This window comes from Euprymna scolopes, chromosome 1, assembly GCF_053919585.1.
Source record: "Euprymna scolopes isolate OS-2025 chromosome 1, ASM5391958v1, whole genome shotgun sequence".
Taxonomy (NCBI): Eukaryota; Metazoa; Mollusca; class Cephalopoda; order Sepiida; family Sepiolidae; genus Euprymna; species Euprymna scolopes.
Window position 1 is genome coordinate 173,606,604 of NC_136482.1, and position 27,793 is coordinate 173,634,396.

Consider the following 27,793-nt stretch of genomic DNA (forward strand, 5'->3'; position numbering starts at 1 on the left):
TTAAGCACCAAATAATTTTATTGAAAAGAACTTACAAGTGATCATTAGAAAATTAAACTCAAATGTGAAAATTATTGGTTATTTCTTTTCTTTACTATGGCGCCTGTGTGGCGAGTACCGATAATTCATTATGACGATCTTCCTTCTGGAAAGGTGCATTAAAAATGGCGGCATAATAGGAACCTGCGTCATACCCTCCACTAATCTTGCCAACCAACTGCTTTTTATTAGCGACGACTACGGTGTTAGTGGCGAAACCACCAAAAACTCTGAAAAAGAAAATTTGCAGTCAGAAATTTGAAGATGTATATGTTGCATGGAAAGAAATAGTTTAAGAATCATACAGTGTTTGCGTCATGTGAGAATTTAAGGATTCTAAAAAGGAAAAGGTTTGTTGTCGACGATGAAAATATTTCAAGTAGAAAATAAAAATAAGAAAACATGTGAGAAATAATCACTGACAAAATGGCATATTGTTAAAACAAATACATTGTGGATATTGCTAAGGCTGCTGCAAAGAAGGTGGGCTCCCTGCACCATGATAGAAAATTACTCCCACCTGAGGAAACCATATTCTTTTACAAAAACACCAGTTGCCTATGTCTGTAGTATTCTTGCCACATTTGTCTAGTGCACCTACCATTTGTCTCTCCATCTTAGAAATAGTCCAAAAAAGAGTCTCCAATTTAATACATTCCACACTATCAACTAAACTCCAACCTCTGTCCCATCGCCACAGTGTTTCATCTTTGTGCTTGTTTTACAAGTCTGTAATGGAATGTGCTAATGAACTTGTGCCCACTCAACGTACATACCCCTGACTAACCAATCAAGCAACAAACTCCCATACCTTCTCTGTTGAGGTCTCGAACTGCTAGACTTTGGAAATACCTCCCTGTTTCCTGCTGCCCTGACTGTACTAACCTGCAGAAGCTTAAATGTAATGTGAACAGACATTTGGCTGTTCATCACTTCACATAGTTTCCTGTATATATGGCCCTAAATAGTAGCCTCTTAATTTCCAAGTGGAAATATGCCTTATTTGGGAGTTACCATATCTTATGAATCCAAAGATTTTATTGTGGCCATTGGTTTCCCCGATATTTCTCTAGATATATCTTTCTAGGAAAACATCAGGGATTACGGGAGTGAAGGTTGCCAACATCCTAAGTGAAAATGATTTTTGTGGAACAAACTGGATTCGAACTTGGGACACACAGATCGTCAATCCATGTAATTAGTCACTAGATCACTCTCACCCCCCGTGTTTGGGGTGAATAAGATTAAAAACAAATAAATAAATGTATTCATTTGTCGACAAATGTTTTAGATATACAGGACAAATATATATTTGCCAAAATGTCATGTGCAACCTATATATATATATAATGTATATATATGCACGTAAAATAATATATATATATATATATATATATATATATATATATATATATATATATTTATAAGAACAAATAGTTAATAAAACATGTTAAAAACACTTTGAAAAATAGTTAAAAACATATTTAATTTTAAAAATGAAACACTAAATAAATGGATAGTCCTTAATCTGCAGAGTTTCGAAGAAATACTTTCCTTCTCATCAGAGAGTAGGATTTAGCAAAATGCGGGATCGGATTAAATGAAACTACAAGAAAGTCATAGATCTTACTTGATTGCCTTTTGGATTACTTTGGATCATCTTCCAATTACGCGGTTCCCTGGGATTTTACTTGTGCGAATGGACATTTAATTAACTTTCTTGGATTCTGCATCTTTGGATTTTACAGTCATTGGAAATTTTACCCTTCATCAGACTATCCATTCAAGTGAAATCACTTTTTTATTCACCCTATTCCCCCTGCTTCACTTTTTGTTATCAAATAAGATCTATGACTTACTTGTAGTTTCATTTAATACTTTTGCAAGCAAAATCCGATCCCACATTTTGCTAAATCCTACCCTCTGATGAGAAGGAAAGTATTTCTTCGAAACTCCACGGATTAAGGACTATCCATTTATTTAGTGTTTCCTTTTAAAAATTAAATATCTTTTTAACTCTTTTTCAAAGTGTTTTTTAATATGTTTTATTAACTACTCGTTCTTATTATAAGCTCTATCTCCTATTTGGTTTTATCGAGCATTTACATCTGGTTGAGATTACTTTATAAATATTAATTCTTTAATATTTATAATTAACTTTAGTTTTGCCATCTTGAATCATTTTGGTAAACTTAACTGTAATTCTTATTTTATATATATATATATATATATATATATATTTGTAGTCATCGACATACAGTCTTGTTTTGTTGTATCACAACTCATCAGTCGAGAATTGAACCTAGAACCATCGCGTTGACAGTCAGCAGTTCTACTGATCGACCCATGGGAGTGGCGCCTGTAAATAATCTCGCTAAATGTCTATTTAAACAAACATCCGTCCACCACCAACATTTTTATTATTATATATTTGTCATATATATATATATATATATATATATATATATATATATATATATATATATATATATATATATATATATATATTTTTTTTTAATTTTTTTTTTATTAAATTTTCATCCCCAAACAAGGCACATTGCCACTTTAATGTAGGGGGCTACTATCAAGGGAAACATCTACTGGGGTACTATGTAGGGATTAGGGCAGCGAGATGTTGGTTCACGTTGCACTTGAACTTATGCATGTCAGTACAGTTGGGGAAGCAGTGACCTGGAATGGAATTCCAAAGTCTAGCAGTTCTGGGGAAGAAACTACTGGAGTAGAAGGATCTTTTACATCTAGGGATCTCTACAGTGTGGGGGTGGGATTGTGTAGCTTGTCGGGTCTGTCGAGGGTGTTCACGTCGTGGGGGCACAAGTGCTTGCAGTTCTTCAGAGCATTCACCATTATAATACTTGTAGAACAGGCAGAGGGATGCAACGTTTCGACGATGGGACAGAGGCTGAAGTTTTGATGCCAGTTTAGGGCCTATCAGATTTGCGACTCTCTTTTGAACCCTGTCAAGGAGCGAGAGACTAGTAGCCGATGCACCGGCCCAAATGTGACAGCAATACTCCATACATGGGCGAATAGTGGCCTTATAGAGGTACATGATACTTTCGGGTGTTAGAAGTTTTCTAGCACGGTAGAGAGAGCCCACCTTCCTCGCAGCGGCCCTGGCAATGCCCTCGATGTAATTGTTCCAGCTCATGTTTCCTGTGAACGTTAGGCCAAGGAGCTTGAAAGACGTACTCTCAGCTAAAGAGTTGTTGGCCATTGCTATAGGTGGTAGAGAAGGTTTCTTGTAATTATTGAATGAAACCAGTTTTGTCTTGGTGGCATTGAACGTTACCATCCATTTTTGTCCCCATTCCACTACTGATTTGAGGTCATCCTCTAGTGTTTCTGCCATTACTTTAGATATATGTTCATTTGTTTTCCTGTCGTGCCTGCTATAGAGTGTGGTGTCATCAGCATATATACCCATCTCAGAGGCAGTTTTGTCGGGGAGGTCATTTATGAATATCAGGAACAGCAGAGGACCAAGGATAGATCCCTGGGGCACTCCCGCATTTATATTATATTGTTTAGACGTACGACCGTCGAGGACAACCTGGATTTTTCTCTTATCTAAGAAGGATTTAATTATGTTAAGTATTCTACCAGTGATACCGTAAGATCTAATCTTCCTGAGGAGACCCTCATGCCATACCCTGTCAAAAGCCTTAGATATATCTAGAGCTACCGCTCTGCCCTCTCCCGCTTTGTCCAGTGAATGGTATATGCGTTCAGAGATTACAGTGAGGATGTCTGCCGTGGAACGGGCTTGTCTAAATCCATATTGATGGTGGGTCAGAAGTTTAGCATCTGTAAGGTGTTGGACTAGAGCATGGTTAATTAAGGTCTCAATATATATATATATATATATATAACATTTTTATTATTATATATTTGTCATATATATATATATATATATATATATATATATATATATATATATATCCATATCAATATCATATATATATATATATCCATATCAACCATCGCGTTGACAGTCAGCAGTTCTACTGATCGACCCACGGGAGTGGCGCCTGTAAATAATCTCGCTAAATGTCTATTTAAACAAACATCCGTCCACCACCAACATTTTTATTATTATTATATATTTGTCATATATACATATATATATATATATATATATATATATATATATATATATATATATATATATATACGAGGTGTTTTCAATAAGATTACAGACTTTTTTGCACAGGCGTTTAAAATTGTCATAGACTCTTGAAAATTCGGTATGTTATTGCTATATATATATGAGATGACTGGCTAATTTTTATGATTTCAGGTTCAGATAAACAGCTGCAGCAGGAATTGGAATACACCCTACTAAACCCTGATTGTCACAGCTGGTGAATTAAAAAAATGAAATCTGGACGTAAGAACACTTTAGAACGATATGTAATAAAACTCTGTTTTAAACTTGGAAAATAGTTACAGAAACGTATGGAATGCTTCAGACTGCTTTTGGACCATCTTGCATGAATCAAGCATCAGTTTTTGAGTGGCATAAGAGATTCAAGAAAGGCAGCAAGTGTGTGAGGGATGATGAGAGGTGTGGGAGGAGTAAGGAAGTCAGAACACCAGACTTGATTGGCCAAATAAAGAATTTCACGAATAAGGACGGTCGTGTGTGTCTATAGAGACAATAAGTGCACAGCTTGATGCCAGTGTGCAATTATTTGTGAGGAACTGAAGATGCAGAAAATTTGTGCAAATGCACCAGTCCACAACTCCATCCTTGTCACAGACAATTTGACCAAGATGAGCATCAAGACAGTTCTTCACTCTCCCTATAGTCCAGTACTTGCTTGGTTATTCCCTAAGCTCAAGGAAAACCTTAGAGGCTGTCGTTATGAGACAATTGAAGAGATGAAAGGGCCATTGACACGCTCACACAAGAGGACTTCCATGGGACATTCCAGAAGTTGTTGGAACGGTACAACAAGTGCATTGCAGCCAAAGGAGATTACTTCAAAGGGGACTAAAGTTTCATCTGTGTACTATCAATAAAAGTGACCATACAAAAAAGTCTAGAAACTTATTGAAGGCACCTTGTAAGGTGAGTTTATTGAGTGATAATACATTTTGAAACAGTTGGCGGCATTTTACAGAACGTCTGGAGTTTGTGACAGTTTGGGACAATTTTCAGATTGGCCCAATCTGCAGCTCAGAGCCCCCCCCCCCTCCCTCCCTGAGAGAGATTAGAGAGATTGGAGTTGAAACCGGGTGAGAGTAGATCGGGTCGAGAAGAAAATCACTAGGGGCTGATACAACCAGAAAGCTAATAATAAAGAACGTTTGGGGTCTCTTTTTTATACACTATGTGACGGTATCACACACACACACACACACACACACACACACACACACACACACACACACATACATAGGCACACGTGCACACGCACACACAGCTCAACTGATTTATATCAAGTACTCGTCCTGAGTTGTTTTATTGTAGTGCGATGACAAAAGTGATAATCAGGTCACACTAAACTCTGTTGGCTAAGTGATCCCCTCTCAAGCAAGATGAGACAAAGAAAGAACGCTTGCATTCATTAATTAATTAATATTTATATTACATTGAAGTTTACCTTTGATCATATCGGGTAAACATTTCATTTCTGCTGCATTGATTGTTTCTTTATATATATATATATATATATATATATATATATATATATATATATATATATATATATATATAAATATATATATATATATAAATATATATATATATATATATATATAACTACTTCATTTACTCACATAAAATGAATATACAAAAGTATGAATTCATGCGTAAACTTTAAGTATTTACTTAAAAGTGCTCAATACGTAGGTAGAGCTAGTTAGTTAGTTATAAAATATATATGGCGATTAAGCTACACTGAATATTCCACGTTTCATCCACTCTAGGACTCTTCAGGCTTATGCGCGAATTTTGTGGTTGTCTGTCGTTTTTATACAACCACAAAATTCGCGCATAAGCCTGAAGAGTCCTAGAGTGGATGAAACGCGGAATATTCAGTGTAGCTTAATCGCCATATATATTTTATAACTAACTATATATATATATATATATATATATATATATATATATATATATATATATATATGTAGTATAATAATTTTCCAAGTTCTAAATATCAAATTTTTTCAGTTGGTTATTTATTACTTTTGAAAAGGTATCCATTACAATATTGTTTCATATTGTGAATAACAAGTCTGCAAAATAATGTTATTGTTGCATATTTAGTCACATACTCTTCAGATGTTTACCTTAAAAAAAACATATAAAAACACCATTTTGGACAACTTACATGGTTCATGTAACAGACACACTTTGCCGTTCTTTCTCAGTGAGGATTATGGTCGTGCTGAATTTATTTTAACTAATTTAATTAATGTATTTATTGCGGACTATTATCCTCATCTTTTAGTTGTTGTTTTCACAATGTTTTGGTCAACTATTCCTCTGGCCTTCATCAGGTGGTTACCACGATGGATAGGAACTCTGAATCTCCTAACTGCATCCTCAGCAATTACTGCCATCCATAGTTGTTATTTTAACTTATATTAATTATTTTCATATTTTTTGTATTATTATTATTATTATTATTATTATTATTGTTATTATTATTATTATTATTATTATTATTATTGTTGTTATTATTATTATTATTATTATTATTATTGTTATTATTATTATTATTATTATTATTATTATTATTATTATTGTTATTATTATTATTATTATTATTATTATTATTGTTATTATTATTATTATTATTATTATTATTATTATTATTGTTATTATTGTTATCATTATTATTATTATTATTATTATTATTATTATTATTATCATTTTGTTTAAAAAATTGTATACTTTGTTTTTTATTTATTTTACCATTCTTCAAGTCCTATTTTTAAGTTATATTAATTATTATTTATATTTCAGTTAGAGTGTTCTTAGTGATTTGTTTAATATTGTTTTTACTGTTTTTTTCCTTTCTTTATGTACACTCTTTTGAGGTTTTAGTTGATAGCTGAATTTAAATTGATTTTATAAGTTTCGTTAACTTCATCCTAGTTATAATATGATTGTTTTATGTGTATATGTATTTAAATTATAATTTTTATATCACTTTTATTTACGTTGTGTGTCAATTTTTTAAAAAGTTTTATTAATCGAAGTATAATTATTCTTTCTTTGTATTATCTTCTTGGCAGTCAAAGGGAAGTAATTCTTGCAAACTAATTAAGATTTCCTATGCGTCTGTGATTTTTTATTTTATTTTTTTTATACTGATCTATGATTACCTAACTATTAGAATGGTTAATCGTAACGTTGTGTCATTAGTTGATGAGTATTTATTTTAGTTGTATTTAATTCTATAGTTGTAAATTCTGCTAGAAATTATATTAAGGTTGGTATAGATCAATTTATTCTATTTATTCTAAGTAGTTAGTACCTTTTTTACAAATTGTTTCCATCTTTGGTAAGCTAGCTTTCATTTTCCGTAGAAAAATACGTATCAAAAATTTAGTAGTAGAGAAAGAAACATTTCAACACAAATGTTACTCTGGAAAGCCAACGCTACTACTTTGTCATTTTTGTCCACAGACTTGAAACTTGATATTTATTTGATATATTTGGATCTGTCGAACAAATTCAATTTGTATCTTTAGCTAGTAAAATAATTAAAGAAAAATTTTAAAAATTGAAACTTGGCATGCACAAATATTCATTTATTCATGAATGTTGGTTAAATTTTAACACTTTCCTATCTTTGTCTGTCTTGTGACTGAAGTTACAACGTGTTGGTTAACATTACACTGCTTATATATATATATATATATATATATATATATATATATATATATATATATATATATATATATATACTAGCAAAAGTACACGTTGTTGACGGTTCAAAAACAGCCTACAGAAAATGGACTCTGATTTATGAAAGTATGATAGGTTATGAAAAGGAAGGGTTGTAAAGAGATAGCTTCGAATTTGGGGCTATCAAAACCAAAGTAAAATATGATGAAAGTAAAAATAAAATAGATAAACCCCATAATTTATTATACCATACCTGTTCACACTGAAACACTTATCACAATATTCTGTGGACCTATATTAAAAAAACCTTGTTAAACTTTGTGACATATTTCCATTCTATGGAGGTCATGCGCGAACGAACACCCCATAATTTTATTATACCATATTTTTGAAACATAATTATCAAAGTATACTTAAGTAGATAGATATGAAAAGTCTTTATTAAAGTTTGTGCCTATTTCCATTCTATGGAGGCCAGGTGCGAATGCAGACCACACAATTTTATTATAACATCCCTATTTAAGTTAAAACATACTAATCAAAGTATTCTTATGTACATCTAGATCAAAAACACTTCTAAACGTTTTTTTTTTTAATTTTTTAATTTTTTATTTTCATACTTTGTGGACCAGGCGCATACACAGAACCCACAATTTTAATGAATCATCATTATGCCAGATCAAACATACCCATTCCTGTGTCTCAATACATCTTCTATCATTATATGGGATCAGTTTTCTATAATAGTCAATCATATTGACTATTATACTATACAAGCCTATTCGTGACCACACACACACACACACACACACACACACACACACACACACACACACACACACGCACACGCACACACACACACAGACGTTCAGCTTTATATTATAGATTACTTTTTAAATATAATTATCCACTGACACATGTTTTTTCACGTATCAGTGAATAATTATATTTTTTAAAAATAATACATATGCTGCTCCTCATCTGGGGATATCAAATTGGTTAAAGGGAAAATTATTCTCGACTCGCATTTAGGTAAAAATGCGCTTTCGTATAAATAATTGAAGTCATTAATAATCTCTCTCTCTCTCTCTCTCTCTCTCTCTCTCTCTCTCTCTCTCTCTCTCTCTCTCTACATATATATATATATATATATATATATATATATATATAACGTAATGAAATCAAAAGGATGTAGCGTTTACCAGATATATGCAATGGTAAACTTCAATATAATATAAATACCAGTATTTATATATAGATAATTTGATCCCAACCAATTAAAAAAGCTCAGTACGCAATAGGTAGAGCTTATTATAAGAGTTCAACTTACAGTTTTAATTTTCTTTCTCTTATATACATACATATATATGTATGTATATATATATATATATATATTTATGTATATATATATATATATATATATATATATATGTATGTATGTTAACAGTTAATAAACATGTTAAAAAACACTTTGAAAAAGAGTTTAAAAAAGTTTTAAAAAAGATTTATATATATATATATATATATATATATATATATATATATATATACATACATATATATATATATATATATATATATATATATATATATATATATATATATACATATTAATCATGAGGATAAGGGTTAAGAGTGTACAGTAGTCAATTGAACAATATAGTAATTGTTAGTAATAGAAATTCGGTAAATTTGTTAACTTAACGGGAACGACTCATCAAGAACTTGTTCACGTTGGACTTGAAGATAACCATATTGTAGTCAGCTAGAAAGCAGGAAAATGGAAGACAGTTCCACAGGCGTGCAGTTCTAAGAAAGAAGCTTTTTTCATGGAATCTACGTTTAGGTTTAGGCACAGATAAAGATTGGGCGGAAGTTTTTATAGTGTTTTCAACTAGATGAATGTTTCTTGTGAAAGTTTGTTGTCGGGGGGACCATAGATTGAAGCTAAGTCGAGCACTTGCCATGAAAATAACGATAAAGCAGAGACAAACTCACAACATCTCTTCTGTGAGATAAAGGTTGCAGAGAAGAGAAAAGGACATCTCCTATGAGGTTATGAAGTCTATTTTGAACTCTATCAAGGCAGGACAAGTCCTTTCTAGCAGCTCCTGCCCAAATGTGGCAACAGTACTCCATCCTTGGACGTATCTGGCTCTTATATAGATAGAGAATTGCATCAGCAGTGAGATATCTACTGGATCGATAGAAGGATCCCACCATTTTTCCAGCAGCCTTGGCAACAGATTTAATGTATGTGTTCCATTTAAGATCAGGAGTAAAGGTCAAGCCCAGAAGCTTGTCAAAACATGAGGCCTCCTCAAGACGAGAGCCATTCATTTCAATTGGTGCCAGATGGGGACAAAACGTTGATGATGTAAAGATAGAAGTTTAGATGCATTAAAAGTAACCAGACACTCCTTTCCCCATTTACCCACGTGCTCAAGATCAGAGGAGAGAGAATCGGAGAGAACTTGGTCATTTACGGTCTTAGATGTGCTACCATAGATAGTGGTGTCATCAGCATAAATGTCTACGAATGATGTGATTTGGAAGATCATTAATGTAAATCAGGAAGAGAGTTGGGCCCAGGATGGAACCATGAACCTTTTAGGGTCCGAATCAGCTGAACTTAACTTTTTCAAATTTCACACAAAGCTAATTTATTTGTCCAGCAGTGTTCTTACATATGTTCTGCACAAAAATTCATTCGATAAATACTGAAAATCGAAAAATCCAATCCTAAAAAGAGTATTACTTTCTTATAGACAAAAAAAGAATTTTACACTGACCAAGGGAGATAATTCTCAGTAAATCATTTCTTCTTAAAAAAACCAAAAAAAAAAACAAAAAAAAAACAACAACAACAGATTTATTATAATCTGGTTGGTTGGTTGGTTGGTTGGTTGGTTGGTTGGTTGGTTGTTTTTGTTTTACGGCATATCAACCCTTTTTACATCATTTAATGCCGAATCCAAAGATTTTGAAGAAAAAATTTTTAATAGAATATATTTGTTGTTTTCAAGTCGGTTTCTATTTAACCCATAGTTGGAACCCTAACAGGTACTACCACTCCGGGTCAGAGTGAACCTGGGAGCAATGGTAATTAAAGGGTGGCTCCACACTCCCCAAAGCCCACAAGCTGAGGCCTCACCACTGGATATAGTTTAAGGTCATATCCAGGACCCTCATTGAGGGACTTTTACCCTCTGCAGGGGGGCAGTCGGTGTATTCTAATGCCCCACCGACAGGCCTTATTATAATCTGGAGATATAGATCAGTTGTAGAGTATTCAACTACAGCTCGAATGGCCCCATGTTCAACCCCAGGTGTATCTCAACATTTTATTTTAATTTTTTTGTTATTAATGAGTTCCATTTACGATAAAAGAAGAGGTAGCATTGAAAATCGCTGCAAATCATTTGCTTGTTTGCATATTTTAAAACTAAACATTAATCAGAAATGACTTTTCCAGGGCGTTCATCGTCAAGCTCAAATATCAGCTGACGTGATATTGTAAACAAATACAGACGGAATTTGATGTGTGACATTATCATTATTATTTATTTATTTATTTATTTATTTTATGAATTAGTCCACCTGGCAAATTATTCCTCATAATATATAATATTCAATAGAGAATTGATTCTATAATAATACATATGCAATCTGCATCAATTCAAATATCATGTTTTAGCATATTGTACGACTGGGCAACACCGGGCAACACCGGGCATCCAATTAGTTATTAGTTAAAATAAGAAATAAATAACTGAATAATTTATGATTTGATTTCCACTTACTTGACATATCTGAGGCCACTTGGGATTTTGACACGCTTAATAAAATCACTATCTGGTTCTGGCAGGTTCGTTTCGCTTGTGTAAAATAACATCCTTTCTGGCTGGGTGTTATCTCCGACATATTCCTTTAACACTGGGACGCCTATTTTAATTTTTCTTTCTAAAAAAATATGAGAAAACAATTTTGCTGTGGTAAAGACAAGAAAATGTGACAAACGAATAGAAGGCAAAGTAAAATATGGAAAACTAGCTAGCATACCTGTGCCACGGCGGATCCATAATAATAAAGTCATTCAACAATGTTTTTAATTAAAGATTAATTGGCGCTTCTACACTATTGGGACGAAATTTCGGAAATTGTCATACTGAATTTCACATGAAAAAATGGTATTTACGTATTCCTCGTATTTTTAAGATGATTATATCGAAAAATTATGAAAATCGATCGGGTAAAAAATTATTTATTTAAGAAAATAAAAAATAAAATTTGATTAAAACGATCATAAAACACAGGAGAATTCAAAAGGGAGGTAATTTCGATTTAAAAACGATGGCGGCAATTTTTCACTTGCTACCATGAATAAAGTGATTTTTTTTAATAATTCAATAATATTCAGGTAATTTCGACTGCATAATTTAGAAGCTACCATTGTAAATTATTAGAATTGACAAACAAAAAAATCAGTTGAAACCATTGTTTTTTATCTGAAAACTCCATTTATCGACTACAAAATCTGGTCCCACTAATATAGAAGTGACAATTAGTTCGTTTATGCTAGGAGAAATTCGGTACAATTAAAATGTGTTATTGATATTATTTTGATTCTTTGGACTACTGTTCTTATCTTGAGTGTTATTTTCACGTTTTGGTTGATGTAAGCTTCGACCTTCTTCAGGTATATATCTTGTCGAACTCGGAAATCTTCATGGGAGTAGCATGCTCTTGTTCAGTCAACCATGTTCTCAGTTCTAAGTAATTCACAATTGTATTTTTTAAGTGTCACCTGCATTGAGAATTGAACCTTCAACCTTCAGAAGAGTGTAACACAAAAGCGATCAGTAACCAGCTTGGAGTGGCCAAGAGAGTGAATCATTAGTAGTAATCAGTCACTCTGAGACAAAGATACGGCTTTTAGGATTTCCAGTCCGGATTCAATACATTTAGGAGTCCGAGTTAGTTTAGGACAGTTTTCAGTTTGGAACAGTTGGTGGATCAGAGGTCTTCCAAAAGAGATTAAAGTCGGATCGATCATCACACTCACTCAGGATGTCAAATAATGGGCCCAACGTAGACAGACTGGTACTTGTAACTAGTGCAATATATAGAATTAAGAATTATATCTCATTGTTTTTGGTCGACATTTCATCCCAGGTTAAAAATGTATGTCGTCCCATTGCTTTCAGTTTTTAGGTCATTTTCCATGATCCTGTCTCTTCGATCAGAATGTGGATTCTGTTTGTTTTCATTGAATTACATGAGCAATCAGATTTAATATCTGGCTTTGCCCAGATCCCGAATTTTTCTTGTGTGTAATACATTTGATGTTTTTCGGTGTCGTCTGTCATCTATGCAACAAGGCCACAACTGATTTATACATGATGTATGTTTTCTTTTGTGAGTTTGTATTGTTTTGTTTGGGTTTTTTATTCTCATAAATCAGTGCTTGCCTTCTTGGCAATCGCTAATGTGAGATAATGACACTGTCAGAGAACAAGAATTATGTGGTGAAGTGAAGGTCTGTGGCATGTATACGAATGTCTTTTTCTCTGTATCTATCGATGTAATCATGATACGTCTGGTGTGTATACTTGGCCGTGTTCATAATGTCTTATATGTGTGTATAACCAAACGTTGACATACCATTTTTCTGCCTTTTGGCTTCGTCGCTCATACAAAGGAAACCGCATTTAAAAAATAATAAGTCATAGGCTTCTGTTAATTAATACTTAGTTTATTTATTTATTTTATTTTTTTTTTTTTTCACTCTTGGCAGTTCGATATTCTTTCTTATCCACTGTTCGTAACTTGTTTTTTTGCGTTTCTTTCCCAACGCATCTTTGTGCCGATCTCAACATGTCTGCTCGGTCCAAAATCGGAAACTAGACTGACTTGCATGTGAGGAAAAAGATATCTTCCTCTTTTTCTTTCATGCTCTCTCTCTCTCTCTCTCTCTCTCTCTCTCTCTCTCTCTCTCTCTCTCTCTTTCCACATTCTTTTTCACACAAACCCAATTGACCTATTTCAGGCTGCTATCGTCGACCTCAGCTGTGGAGGTATATATGCGGTAGCAACTCAATGCTTGAACTCTTCTTGCACTAACCAACCCTCACATCAAAATCACAATTTTCAACATGCTGGTATAACCCGGGATAGATTACATATCAATTAGAAGAAACAGTGAATAGAAAACCCCGCAGCAAACAGCATTGGATCAGCAGTTGTCAAGGAGATTCACAAGAATATTTTCAATTAGATCGTGCCACATGTCCATAATTATTAATAATTTTTTAAAATCTGATTTTTTTTTTTTAATAACATTTTATATTTCTAAATTCTTCTTTTAAGGTAAGTAAAACGGGCAAAACTTACTTTCTGTGTTACTGCCATTAAGATAATTCAGCAAAAGTCGGAAGCGCCGCCAAGGTCTTCCAGATATGTTCATAGCCAGCCAATTGGTTTCATCATAGTTTCTCACTTCATAATCCTAGAATAAAATGAGAATAAAATACTGAAAAGTGGGTTCAATTTTACAATAAATACCAAAGAAAACTCAACTATTTTGTTATGCTTTCATCAACATATATGTAACTAGCAAGGAGATGCGACTTTACCCGGGATTGAATGATGATCCACGAATGTTTCACATTCATATTCTTATTGTCATCGAAATATTGCCTATTACAACTTGGACTACTGTTTACCTGCTCTACGTGAGGACCCATCGCAATGCACAGAGAGGAAGCTTCACATGTCTCCTCACAGTGATTTGTCACAATACACTGTTGTCTACATTGCACTGTAGAGAAATTACTGTTGATTTCATAGAATTATTTTTTATATATAATGGCTTGAATTAAAGTTTAAAATTCCTTTTCTCTTCCCCACAGAGAATACGTTGCGAGCCTGTCTCTGCTTTATCGTTATTTTCATGCTAAGTGCTCGACTGAGCGCCAATCTATGGTAACCTCTCGCTAAACTTTCACGAAAAACATTCGTCCAGCCAAAACCACTATCAATAATTTCCTCCACTCTTTATCTGTGCCTAAGCCTAAAGATAGATTCCATGAACAAAGCTTCTTTTTTAGAACTGACCGCCTGTGGAACTCTCTTCCATTTGCCTGCAATCTGATTGTCTTCAAGTCCAATGTAAACAAATTCTTGATGAACCGTCCCCCTAAGTAATCCAATTTACAAAATTTCCACTACTAATGATTACTACACTATAATCTACTGTACACCCATTAACTCTTATCCTTGAGTGGCCTCCGGGCCTGGATAAGTGGTGACTCCTATGTAAAAAAATAAAAATATCCAATCTGTTATTAAGGTCAGTAAAAAAAGTAGTTGAATCACTCAGTTACATAATGAGGGCTGTGTTTAAATGGAAAAGTTTAGTGACACTCTAAAGGTCAGAGGCGAAAGTCGATTGGGGACTTTTCTGTCTCTTTGGCTGGTGAGACTTCAAGCAGAAAAGACGTGCCTGTATACTGTCCCCAATGCGATATAATCACCTTGACACACCGGTTCTCATTAGATCACTAAAGTTAAGCAACATCGTTGGCCATTTGGGAAAACGTTGACACCTCCTTGCAAGAACTGCAAAAACCTAATATTGTCATCTCCATATTAAACTGAAAAAAAAAAAAAAGAAAACCTCTCATTATGGAAATAGGGCAAAATATTTCTTTTTGTTAGGGTCAATCTAAAAAAAGAGTTACTTCCTTTAAAACAACAAGTAAGTGATCGCCCTTGGATTTTGGAGTCAGCCATGACACTTTGAGACATGCACAAATCGAGAGGCTTTATCATTGCACATCCAGTGGTTAAAATTATCATAATCTAAATTGTGGAGAAGTACTACTTCAGTTTTGTCAAATTTGTTTTATGTGGGGAGAGACTCATTTTCTGAAATAATGATCATGAGAGACCTCCAAAGCGAACCATAGAATTTACTCCTATATGTAACACAATGTAATTTAATATTAGTTAATTATCATAACTTTTGTAAAATTTAAAAGAAGCCTAAAATAAACTGGTAATAATTTTTTAGAATGTGAAACTAAAATCGTTTTTACATTATTGATGCCTTAAAAGACTGTTCTTATGTAGTGACCATTTTTAATGCACAGACATACGTTTTATTAATCTACTAAAAATTAACTAATAGTAAGATTTTTGCAACATTTTCGATACTTATTGATTTTTGGATTAATTTATATGTAAAATGCAGTTTTCAAAAAATATATGAAGGGAAATATTTTTGTACCTGATAACACTCATATTTCATTTTATGTAATCTGAAAAAATATATTACAATTCTTCGTAATTGTAGCATTATATATGATGAGGTTACATTTATTTTCAAGTTTACCATGAATTCGTATATAAAAATGCAAATGAATTCAATGTTATTATATTTCTAAACAAAATCATCTCATTAATAATCTGTTGAATTGTAACGAAAAAAAAAACATTTTAGAAAATTAATTTAAAAAAAATTAAAATGATTTAAGTTTCATTGTTTCGAAATGTTCAATTGTAACATTAGAATCGTGAGTAAATGTTTCTTATTTTTTTTTCTAATTATTAAACGTTACTTGCATTATTAATACTTTATGCTATTTATCTAACAGTAAATAAACAGTAGATATAAATAGCTTTATAGAGTACACACAAAATTAAGATATCACCGATTTTATGGCGAGCAATGGAAGTCCCTACTGACCACATCATAAAAATGAATAAATACATTCATACAAAGAGAATATTTAATAATATTTCTTTTTTATTTAACATTCTCCTATATTACCCCGGGCAACGCCGGGAAACCGATCCTGCTAATTAAATATATTTTGTTTCCACTAATTACCGAGTTGTGTTTTTCTTCATGGTCCTTATGGAACCACAAGAGTAAGATGAATCGGCAGTATAACTGAAATTCCTATTTTCTGCATAAAGACATGGGAAACGATATTCTACATCTCACCAATCCTTATCCTCAAGTGACTTTTGGTCTTGATAAGTGGTTACGCATGAGTAAAAAAAAGGATGATTCTGAAGAAAGGATTTCAGTTATACTGAATAAAATCATACAATAATGAAAATATAATAGTGAAATAGATCCACTCTGTACATGAAAATGAATCATTTTTTATACTAATCATGTTATCAGCATAATAATTTGCATATTTTTTAATGGTCCAAAGATGATGCAAACTTTAAATTCTAAAGTTTTGTCAAAATAGTGTTGTTTACATTACCTCAGTTTGGCTTTCGACCGTGAATTTTGGACAAGCCTTTTCTTGGCAAAAGTCGGGAACGTCTGTGCTTTGTTCAAAGAAGTCACTGAATTTTCCAGATTTCTTAAATTTCCTGTCTTTATTGTAACCAGGTCCACCAGGTCCACCTTGTCCACCTTGTCCACGTCTTCCTGGTCCACGTCTTCCTGGTCCACCTCTTCCTGGTCCTCCTGGTCCTCTTCTACCTCTTCCGTCGTCTTCATTACCGTTTCCATCTGCTTGTTGCCCATTTACAGATGCAACAAAAAGGCAAATGAGGATACCCAACAAGAACACCGAAATTCGAATCTGAAAAATAAAAAAGAAATAAAAAAAATAATAAAACAAAAAACATATTTTTTTATTTTTGAATCTTTTGAGGTTTCATAATTTGTGTATTCATTCTTTTGTAGACAGTTATCCTCATCTTTATAGTTGTTGTTTCAAACGTTTCGGCCAACTCATCCTACCTTCATCAGGTGATTAACCGTGACGGGATAGGAATATTGAGTCGTGTAACTGTATGCCCAGTAATTACTGGCTTCCATAATTATTATTGTCTCACCATATTTTTGGCTAACTAATCCTCTGGCCTGCTTTGGGTAAACTTGAAACCACATCTTCAGACAATGCTCACCTGGAACTGTAGAGACTCAACGCCTTTATCCACTGCACCAGGGGCCTCGAAGGGCGATTGATTGGATTTTATGATCTTATAAATCCAATTTTGTGTTTTTATCTGGACTTTCACTGTCGGGTCCATACCAAATGGTTAATCACCTGAAGAAGGCCATAGGATGAGTTGGCCAAAATGTGGTGAACCAACAAAAACTTGGAGACTGAGGATAAAAGTCCACAAAAGAATGAATATGCAAAAAATATCTAAATAATCTAAATTCAGATTGTTGTCGCGACTTATTTATGTCGTTACTAGTCTAAACCTAAAATAATGACAAATAAAATAATTGTTTGTATTAATATTCACAAAATCATAGAATTACTTGGGTAATTTTTAATATATAAATTATCATTTCTGATGACTTGAAGAAAAATGCATACCAACTCCTAACTTTTATTTTGAGTGTAGAATTTCTTTTTCTTTCCAAATTTATTTCAGGTAGTGGGGGTTGTCTGACTTGCTAATTGCATTCTCATTTCCCCTAACCAATTGAAATGATTTGGGCCAATGACTACTCTATATGACAGGATGAATTTATTTATTTATTTATTTGGGACTGTTATCCTCATCTTTTTTTATATAAAAATTATGATTTCTAATGCCATAAAGAGAATAAAAACAACATACCAACCCTTGACTTTTTATTTTGAATGCAGGATTTCTTTTTCTTTCCGAATTTATTTCAGGTAGTGGAGGTTGTCTGAATTGCTATTTGCATTCTTACTTTCCCTAACCAATTGAAATGATTTTGGCCAATGACTAGAAAAAAAAAGCACGTTTTCTATTCTACATAATAGGATGAATTTATTTATTTATTTATGTTATCCTCATTCTCATAGTTGTTGATATAAAAAATAATATAGAGGATGGATTTATATTTATACAGGGTGGGCCGATAAAATTGTCGCCCTAGAAAAGACGACATGATTCTATTTCCGTTTGATAAAAACCGGTTTTCTTTTTGTTTTGTTGCAAACCATCTACTAATTAGCCAATTGTGTAAAAATCACAATAGAGATCGGGGCCTTCTATCATGTCTGAAAGTGACAATGTTCAACAAGCGAGATTGGAAATGCACAACTAATGCTTTCTACCGATCCAAGCTATGATAACAGGACCATTGCCAGCACCCTCAAAATGCAAATCCAGATAGTTCAATGCTTAAGAGACGTGTCCAGAGTGAAGAAAACAAAGTTTTCGGACATGATTATGGGCTTTGGTGTGGTTGCGGGCCACTATGCCACCTCACATCTTTGAAGTCGACTTTAAAGTCAACACCAAAGTGTACCTGGATGTGTTGAAGAGTGTGGTGATCCCCTAGTGGCAAACTCTGGGTGTGGTAGCAGGATTCGGCGCCGTCCCACTAGTCCAAAAAACTCAGGTTTAGCTTTAGAAGGAGTGCTACGACTTTGTACCCTTGTCTCTCACTGCCCCCCCCCCAAAACCTGAACTCGCTGGACTACTTTGTTTGGTCATACGTTGAGAACATCACCAACATGACCTCCCACAACACCAAAGCCAGCCTGATCGCCGCCATCTGCCGAGTATTCGCCGAGCTCACACCTGAGAGTATCCTGTATCTCTATAAGGCCACCATTCTCCCATGTATGGAGTATTGTTGCCACATCTGGGCTGGTGCATCTACCACTAGTCTCTCCCTCTTAGAGTCCAAAAAACGGTTTCCAATCTAATAATTTCCACTTTGTCAACTAGACTCCAACCCCTATCCCATTGCTGCTATGTTGCATCTCTGTGCCTGTTTTAAAAATATTTTAATGGAATGTGCTCTGATGAACTCATTGCACTTGTGCCCCCTCGACATACATATCCCGAACAAACCCGCTTAGCAACAAAATCGCACCCCTTCACTGTTGAGGTTCCTAAATGTCAGAAAGTTTTCTACTCAAATAGCTTCTTCCCTAGACCAGCTAGACTTTGGAATTCTTTTCCTGCTGCCTGCTTCCCTGACTGTACTGATATGCAGAAGTTCAAATGGAACTTAAACCAACATCTTACTCTTTCTTAGGCATGGTTCCAATTAGTCGCTCCTTACGTCCAAGTGGCAATATGCCTTGTTTGGTGTGAAGGTGAGTTAAAAAAAACAAAAACAGAACTATTGTTCTCATTGTCAGTGTAATTTTCACGTTTCAGTTGATGTAACTTCTGATCTTCTTTAAGTGTATCTTGTCAAACTCTAAAATCTGCACAGAATTTCAAACAGATCCCTTTATTTAATCCACATGGGGTAGCATGTTCTCATTCCATCAGCTATGACTGGCTAGAAGTCCAAAGTAATTCGTGATTGCATTTTTCAGTCACCTGCACTGAAGATTGAACCTTCAACCTTCAGAAAAACGTTGCTTTTCAACTGAATTTTTCCAAGTACTCTAACCACTGTGCCACGTTATTTGCAGACAATTCTAGTATTAATTTTTGGGAGCAGATTCAAGAGTTCGACAGAAAGATTTCTGAGTTTGACAATATACACCTGATCAACCGAAAAGTTACAAAAATGATGCTCACGATGAGAGCATTAGTTCAAAGAATCAAATAATACGGACATATTTGCTGGTATTGAATCATTCTTAACTAGCTATCCTATCTGGAGTTCACTTAATCTAAAAATATTGCATAAGGACAAGCACATAAATTTAAAGCTATCAAAATAGAATTTCATAAACTGTTTAATTAAAATGGATGACTTTTTTCCTAGGAAATCTGAATGTCTTCTAGTGGATATAAATTAAAACCTAAATTACATTTGGTAAAAAATTATTTAGTATAAATAGGAATTTATCAATTTTATCCTTATCTTTTCTTAGTTGTTTCCCAATGTTTCAGCCAACTGTTTTTTTGCCAAGTAAGCCTCTGGCCACCTTTGGCTAGGATTGAAACCGCAATCTTCAAACAATTCTCGCCTGGAACCGCAGAGATTCAATGTCTCTATCCACTGTGCCACGGGTCCCGAAGGGCAGTCAAGGTTGGATTTTTTTGGTCTTATAAATCCATGTTTATTTATTATCTGATCTTCCATGGTCGGGTCCATATCGAATGGTATATATATTATTAATACGGTTCCAGGTGAGAATTGTCTGAAGATAGCGGTTTCAATCCTACCCAAAGCTGGCCAGAGACTTACTTGGCCACCTGATGAAGGCCAGAGGAACAGTTGGCTGAAATGTCATGAAACAACTACAAAAAGATAAGGATAATAGTCCACAATAAAATAAAATTAATGAATAATACTCATCTCAATAATGAATTCCAATTAAATAATATAAATAGGAATTTCTTTCACTAAACAGCTATTCATTAAAATGATTGACTTCTCTAAGAAATGGAAGTGCATTGCATAGGATTTAATATGACCAATAAAATAATTATTCGGATATTTTATCAATCATCGTCAAATACATATACTATGCACTAGACAAGGTCTAGTATGAATGTCTTCTCATGGAAATTAAATCATACTGGATGAATATTTAATATAACATTTTTTTTAGCTAAAAACAAAATCCCAGGTTGTGCTTGTATGTCCAAACAGCATGATATTAATGCAAGTATGGGCCAGGAAGTAATACTTTGTTATTCCTGGTATTCATAGACGACCTTCTAGAGGAAATTGTGTCCGACATGGATGTATTTACTGATGTTACCATGTTCCATTCTAGACATGTAAACAAAACTTTTAATGCTCCAGATAAGGCATGAAGCCACTTGATGTAAGAAGTTAAAAGAAAATACTACTTCAAGATCAAAAACTGACCAACGATAAATGTTAATATAGAGATTCCAACCTAGAAAACAGAAATTCTTTCCCCTTTGTCAGAGACACTGCTCATTGAATGTGAGGACTAAAGGACAAAATAAGGGAAGTGAGAGTTACAAGGCTGCCAAAAGTAAACCCAAAGGAAAGTTCAAAGCATAACTTTTATTTATCATGCTGTTTGACATACTTAAAATTTTGTTAAAATTTTGTTAAAATTAAAAAAAGAAAATTATCAACAAAACAAATAGAAACAAAATTCAAATCTTATTCAATGAAATATAATTGAAAGAAGAACAAATGATGGCTAACTTTTCTTTTTTTTTTTTTTTTAACTTTTATTCATATCAAAGAATCCATATTGAAAATGAAATGTGAGAAGTTAACGTTATTATGATTATGAATCAGAATTATAGGAGCCATCTTTAATGGGAAGTTATGCAGCAAGGAGTTTGTTTACATTTAAAAAATATTTTTTTCATGTTGATACAGTTGAGGAAATAGGGAGCATGGAGGGAATTCCAAAAGCTATCAGTCTGATAACCTGATAGAGTAGTTTTCTGGTGTCTGGAGACCTCAGCAGTGAAGGGGTGGAATTCTGCTGCGAGTTGGGAATATTTACATTGAGTAAGAAGGATACAATTGCAGTATGTTCGTTGGAGTGTATTTGCAGAACAAACAGTTGAATGCAGTATTGCATGAGACAACTTCATGTATGTGTGTGTGTGTGTGTGTGTGTGTGTGTTTTTTTTTTTTTTCTCGTGTGAAGGAAACTTTGATAATTATACATTGAATTATTATTGCTTTTATTTATTTGCCGTATTTAACTGGCGTTTCCCGGGTGGAGACACGTTGTACGATTAGGAGGACTTTGGGGAAAAATAATTCAAAATACAGCCACATTTACCTTTTTTTAAAAGAAGATTTTTTTTTTTAATTAGTTTTAGTTTTCCCTTATTTTCTTTTCAATTATAATAAATATTCGACTAATAGTAAATACTAATTGTCTGTATTTTTTAGATGAGGTGTTTTCATTTATTACGATTATCAGACTGACTTCCTCATCTTGGTTGTTATAGTCACAACGTTTCGGCCGTTTTGCCCTCCGGCCTTCATCAGGTGTTTTGTATCGAACTGGAGAACCGTTTGTTAGGAGTCTCGAACCCAACCTTCTATTATTATTACGGGGGTACTGTGTTTGCACTCTGGGACATAGTTGCTGATTCTGTTTTGAATGTTACTTTTCACTGCCTTCGTGCAGGATTGAACTCAGCACCTTTGGATAACTGTAAACTTTGATACAACGTCTACGACCATTCGGCCATATGTCACTAGGACAATTCTTAGTTGGTTTTTGTTAATGTTAAACCTATGTTGTTATTCAAGGTTTTCTCTCTCTATTAGAGGTGTCCAAATTGCATTCAGCTCTACGCTTGGTTTGCCCAGTAGGTTGTTATGTCCGAGCATGTGAGCTGTTTCTTTTTCTCCCTTTCCAGTGGGTCTCTCTGTTTATTATTTTTACTTCATTCCATGACTATAACAACCAAGATGGGGAAGTCAGTCCGACAATCTCAATAAATAGTAAATACATTTAGAATTAGTTCGATGCGAATTAAAGATGAGTCGAGAAGCCAAAAAAAAAAAAAAAAAAACTGACTGACTCGTTTATGAAAAAAAAATGAATTTTGATGACTTTGATTTTGTAATAAGAATCTGTAAAAAAAAATTTGTTTTTAGCATTTGATGTTAATCAACTAAAAATAAGTAAATAATCTGCAAATAATGCAGAAGCAAGAAAACACGCACAGAATAGACAAGTTTTAAGTTGGAGGTATTGTTAGATATTTATCCAACTGCTTTTTGCTCCAAGACAGTGGCAAAATAAGATAAACAAACAAGGTCTAACTTAAAATTCAATATAAATTTTTATTTGATTGTCAGTTGCAAAAAAGGAATACACATTTTTGCCTCTGTAAACAGAGCTGTTAACAACCTCGAAAGGTGATAGTCGTTGAATCTTCAACAGGAACTATTTGCTAGTTCATCTGTCTTCAAAGATATGAGTTTGCAGCCATTGAAAGGGTCGATATGATGCTGCTGTAAAAAGATTCAGTCCTCGCATTGACAGAATATTTTTTTTTCATTTCCACCCCCAAACAAGGCACAGTGCCACTTTGATGTGGGGGGGGGGCTACTATCGGGGACATAAGTTACAGGGATACTATGTAGGGAGTTGACGCTAATCAACTAAAAATAAATAACAAATAATCTGCAAATAACGCAGAAGCAAGAAAACACCTACAGAATAGATGAGTTTTTAGTTGGAGACATTTAGTTCTCTCTCACTGCAAGAACTGTGACACCAGAGTCAAGAGATGGGGTTGAGAAGTCAGCACCCCCGAGGAGGGGCACTCTGACCGGCAAGTAGTGCCTGAGCAGCCCCGTTGGCATTCTTCTTCGGTAAGTGCACCTCAGTGGTTTGCAATAGACTAACCCCTTCTCAAAGAGGGAAAGTAAAGCCTGGGAGAGTGGACCTCCAAGAACTACACAGAACCAGCATTACACCGTGACGAAAGAGAAAAGTTAATTACAGGAATGATCTAATCTCTGTTGATTTTGGGGACCCGAAGATAAAAATCCCCTAGTTGGATACTTTTTATTTTTAAGAACTCAAGGGAGAGAACTCCATTGAATCTGTTTTCATGAATAAAGAAAGAAGTTTTTTTTTTTTATTGTTATTTTTTGTGTTTTTTTTCATAAACAACCGGCAACAAAATAAACTATATTCATACCAATAACATAGTGGTTTGAAAAAAAATCGCCCAACATTCCGGACAGACTGCTATTTGGTTAAGATTGTGAAAATTTGAAATGTATTTATTTAAATAAATAGTAAAAAAAATATTTTTCAAAGAATTTAACCTGAATTTGCCATTACCGGCGGGAAGGAGGGGGAGAGGAGTGAAATTGTTTATATTTTTTCTGTTTCTTTTTTATTCATCATTGGTGTTGTCTTTATAAAGTAAGGTATGTTTATATGTACAGAGAAATAAACGCTCTTACTAAACTATTAACTGATCATTATGAATGTAGAACACAACTGCTAGGCTAATATATGGGTTATATTTAATTTAGTTTTATGCAAAAGGAGGTTAAAAAGAGGGTGGAAGCCCTTCATGAAAATAAATACCTAATTTTAATGCATCTAAAATCATGCTTCTTTCTTTTCATAATTATCGATCTGATCCCCATCACGCTCCAACTGAAATGAATGGCTCTCGTCCTGGGGAAGCTCCATGTTTTGACAAGCTTATGGGGCTGACCTTCACTCCTGATCTGAAATGGGACACATATATCAAATCTGTTGCCAAGATCGCTGGAAAAATGGCTGGAGTACTCTACCGCTCTGGAACGTATCTCACTGCCGATATAGTTCTCTATTTGTATGAGAGCCAGGTATGCTCTAAAATTGAGCACTTTTGCCACATCTGGGCATGAGTAGTTCGACGTGCCCTATCCAGCCTTGATAGAGTTCAAAATCTAGTAGGTGATGCCCTTTTCTTTCCCACAGAAGAGACGTTGCGAGCCTATCTCTGCTCTATAGTTGTTTTCATGGCAAATGCTCGACTGAACTCCAATCTATGGTCCCCCTTTCCAAATTTTTACAAAAAAAACACTCGACTAGCTACAACCACTATCAACAATTTCCCCCACTCTCTATCTGTGCCTAAAACTAAACACAGATTCTATGAACAAACCTTCTTTCCCAGAACTGCCCACCTGTGGAACACTGTCCCACTGGTTTGCTTTCCGGTTGAATACAACATAGTAGTCTTCAAATTCAATGTAAACAAGTTCTTGTTGAGTCGTCTTCACAAATAATCAAATTCTACCCAATTTACACCATACTATACTACCACCTTACCTTCATCAACTCTTACCCTCGAGTGGCCTTTGGGCATTGATAAGTGGTGACTCCCAAGTAAACAAAAAAAGAAAAAAACTCAGATTTTTTTAGAAAGTTTAATAATGGGTATTAGACGTCAATTAATGAATAATCCCAAAATTTCAGTTTCTTTTGAGGTTGTTACATAAGCACGAGTTACCTCCCTTTGACTTAGTGACTGCCACCGTCACTCTTGACTGCAACCTCCCACTACTTGTATTAGTGGTACCTATTTACAATGCCTCCCCACGGGACAGAGTTAGACACCAGGGTAATTTTTTAACGTGGAGAAAAGGTACAAAAATAAAAAATTGTCTCAGTCGTGAAGGATTTCACCTTCACTGAAAGAGAACGAGAAATGGAAGTGCCGCATCTGAAGAACAGATACTACACTTTGATCTTGGCCATTTGGCCGGGATCAAAGTGTAGTATCTGTTCCGGCAGATGCTGCACTTAAGATAATTTGTACCAGTCAATGGAGGGGAAACCCTCTATACTGGGACAATTATTATTTTTGGTAACCAGAGTGCCCCCTTTTTGCCTACTTTTGGGGGAGCTGGTTTTTGCCTCACATTAAAAATGGCCTTGTGCCTAATTTGCTCAGTGGGGGAGCAAATAAATACCATCTGTTCCGACAGATACTGCAAAGCTATGACTAGCAAAGACCAGCTATGACTAGCAAAGACCATATGTGGGGGTAACCCCACATATCTGACCTTGGTCACTGAAGGGGCAACCCTTCATACCAACAGTTTCTAATCCAGCTCCCACTTCCCACCTCTCGGGAGCTGGATCCCCATTTCCCTCCCCCTTCCCCCTATCTCCACATTAAAAAACGGCCTCCTGCCTAATTTGCTCAGTGGGGAAGCAAATAAATACAGTTCTTTGTTACGTTACCATGTGCGTCTCGCCTCTGTTCATGAATGCTTCACTAACAAGTTACTAACATGGTTTTATTTAATACTCGCCTGTATCAACATGTAATATAAAAGAGGTATTTTGAAGGGTTTTAAAGGGCATAATATGAGTGTAATCTCTCATTTGGAAATTAAAATATATCAGATTGGTGTTATATTTTATCGATTATATATTGATTTTAATCTTTGTAAGAGGATATGAAAGCGATGCAAAAAAAAAAAAAAATCATGTTTGGAAAATTAATTTTCCCATTCTAGGATGAGTATTTTCTTGTTTTCTATATAATATAGGACAATGCCGGGTAGCCATGTTGGTATCAAATTGAACAAATCAAATATTAAATAAATCAAAAAGAAATAAAAAGGTAAATTATTATGAAAAATAAAACGTCTTACTTTTCCGATTGGTGACATGATTTCAGGATCGTTAAGCAATAATCAGTTGATTCTCACTCAGTTGTCTGCTGATGTCGAAGGCTTTCAGTTGAAAGACGACTTTATATAGACAGCAAACACATCTATTTGTTATGTAACGATTCGTTAATGCAGCATATAAATGAGATCTGTCGGTTTTAAGGAACAATGGTTGTGTGAACAAAGAAACTTTCCTTTTAGAAAATTATGTTTTAAAAATAATGTTCTATTTGAAGATGTTCACTTCAATTATTGATTGGTGAGAACATGGACACGTTTATTTTTTTTATTTATTTGCAAATTCAGATCTGCTGCGCAGTAGATCAGGGAAATGAAAAGTTCAAGAGAAAATCCTCGTTTCATTAAAGTACATTTCTAGTAAACAAACAGTTTAAAATAGACTGGTACTGATTTCTAAATAGGATTGGCTAGCAAAGCATCACGTGTTTTTCTGCATGACTTATGGTGGAGTAACAAATCAGAGCTCATAACAACTAACTACTCCCAAATAATTATATAAGCCCTAATAAGAGACTACTTTTTGAAAACAGATAAATGTTTTTATTATTTTAATCACACACACACACACACACACACACACACACACACACACACACACACACACATGAACAGATTTGTCCAGTTTTATCAAAATTTATTCAGTACATTATATAAGGAATTCAAATGTTTCAAATTTAACAACGATTTTCAAAAAATAAAAGTTAAACAGAGTTTAAGTTTGGCCAAAGTAATATTTTGTTATCATATTGTTAATAATGACTCTGTCTCCCTCTCTTTCTCTCTCTCTCTCTCTCTCTCTTTCTCTCTCTTTTTCTCTCTTT

The 27,793-nt window shown here is 34.1% G+C and overlaps 1 protein-coding gene across 1 annotated transcript; it reads right to left on the reverse strand.

Moving 5' to 3' along the window:
• LOC145277576 (uncharacterized) lies at positions 1-27,487 on the reverse strand. Its single transcript, XM_080129072.1, has 5 exons — positions 26,934-27,487; positions 17,209-17,535; positions 14,318-14,432; positions 11,728-11,887; positions 1-269 (listed from the first exon to the last, which is right to left on the reverse strand). The coding sequence occupies exons 1-5, from the start codon at positions 26,949-26,951 to the stop codon at positions 95-97; spliced, it is 795 nt and encodes a 264-aa protein (XP_079985198.1). The 5' UTR covers positions 26,952-27,487; the 3' UTR covers positions 1-94.
• Between the last annotated feature and the right edge of the window lie 306 nt (positions 27,488-27,793).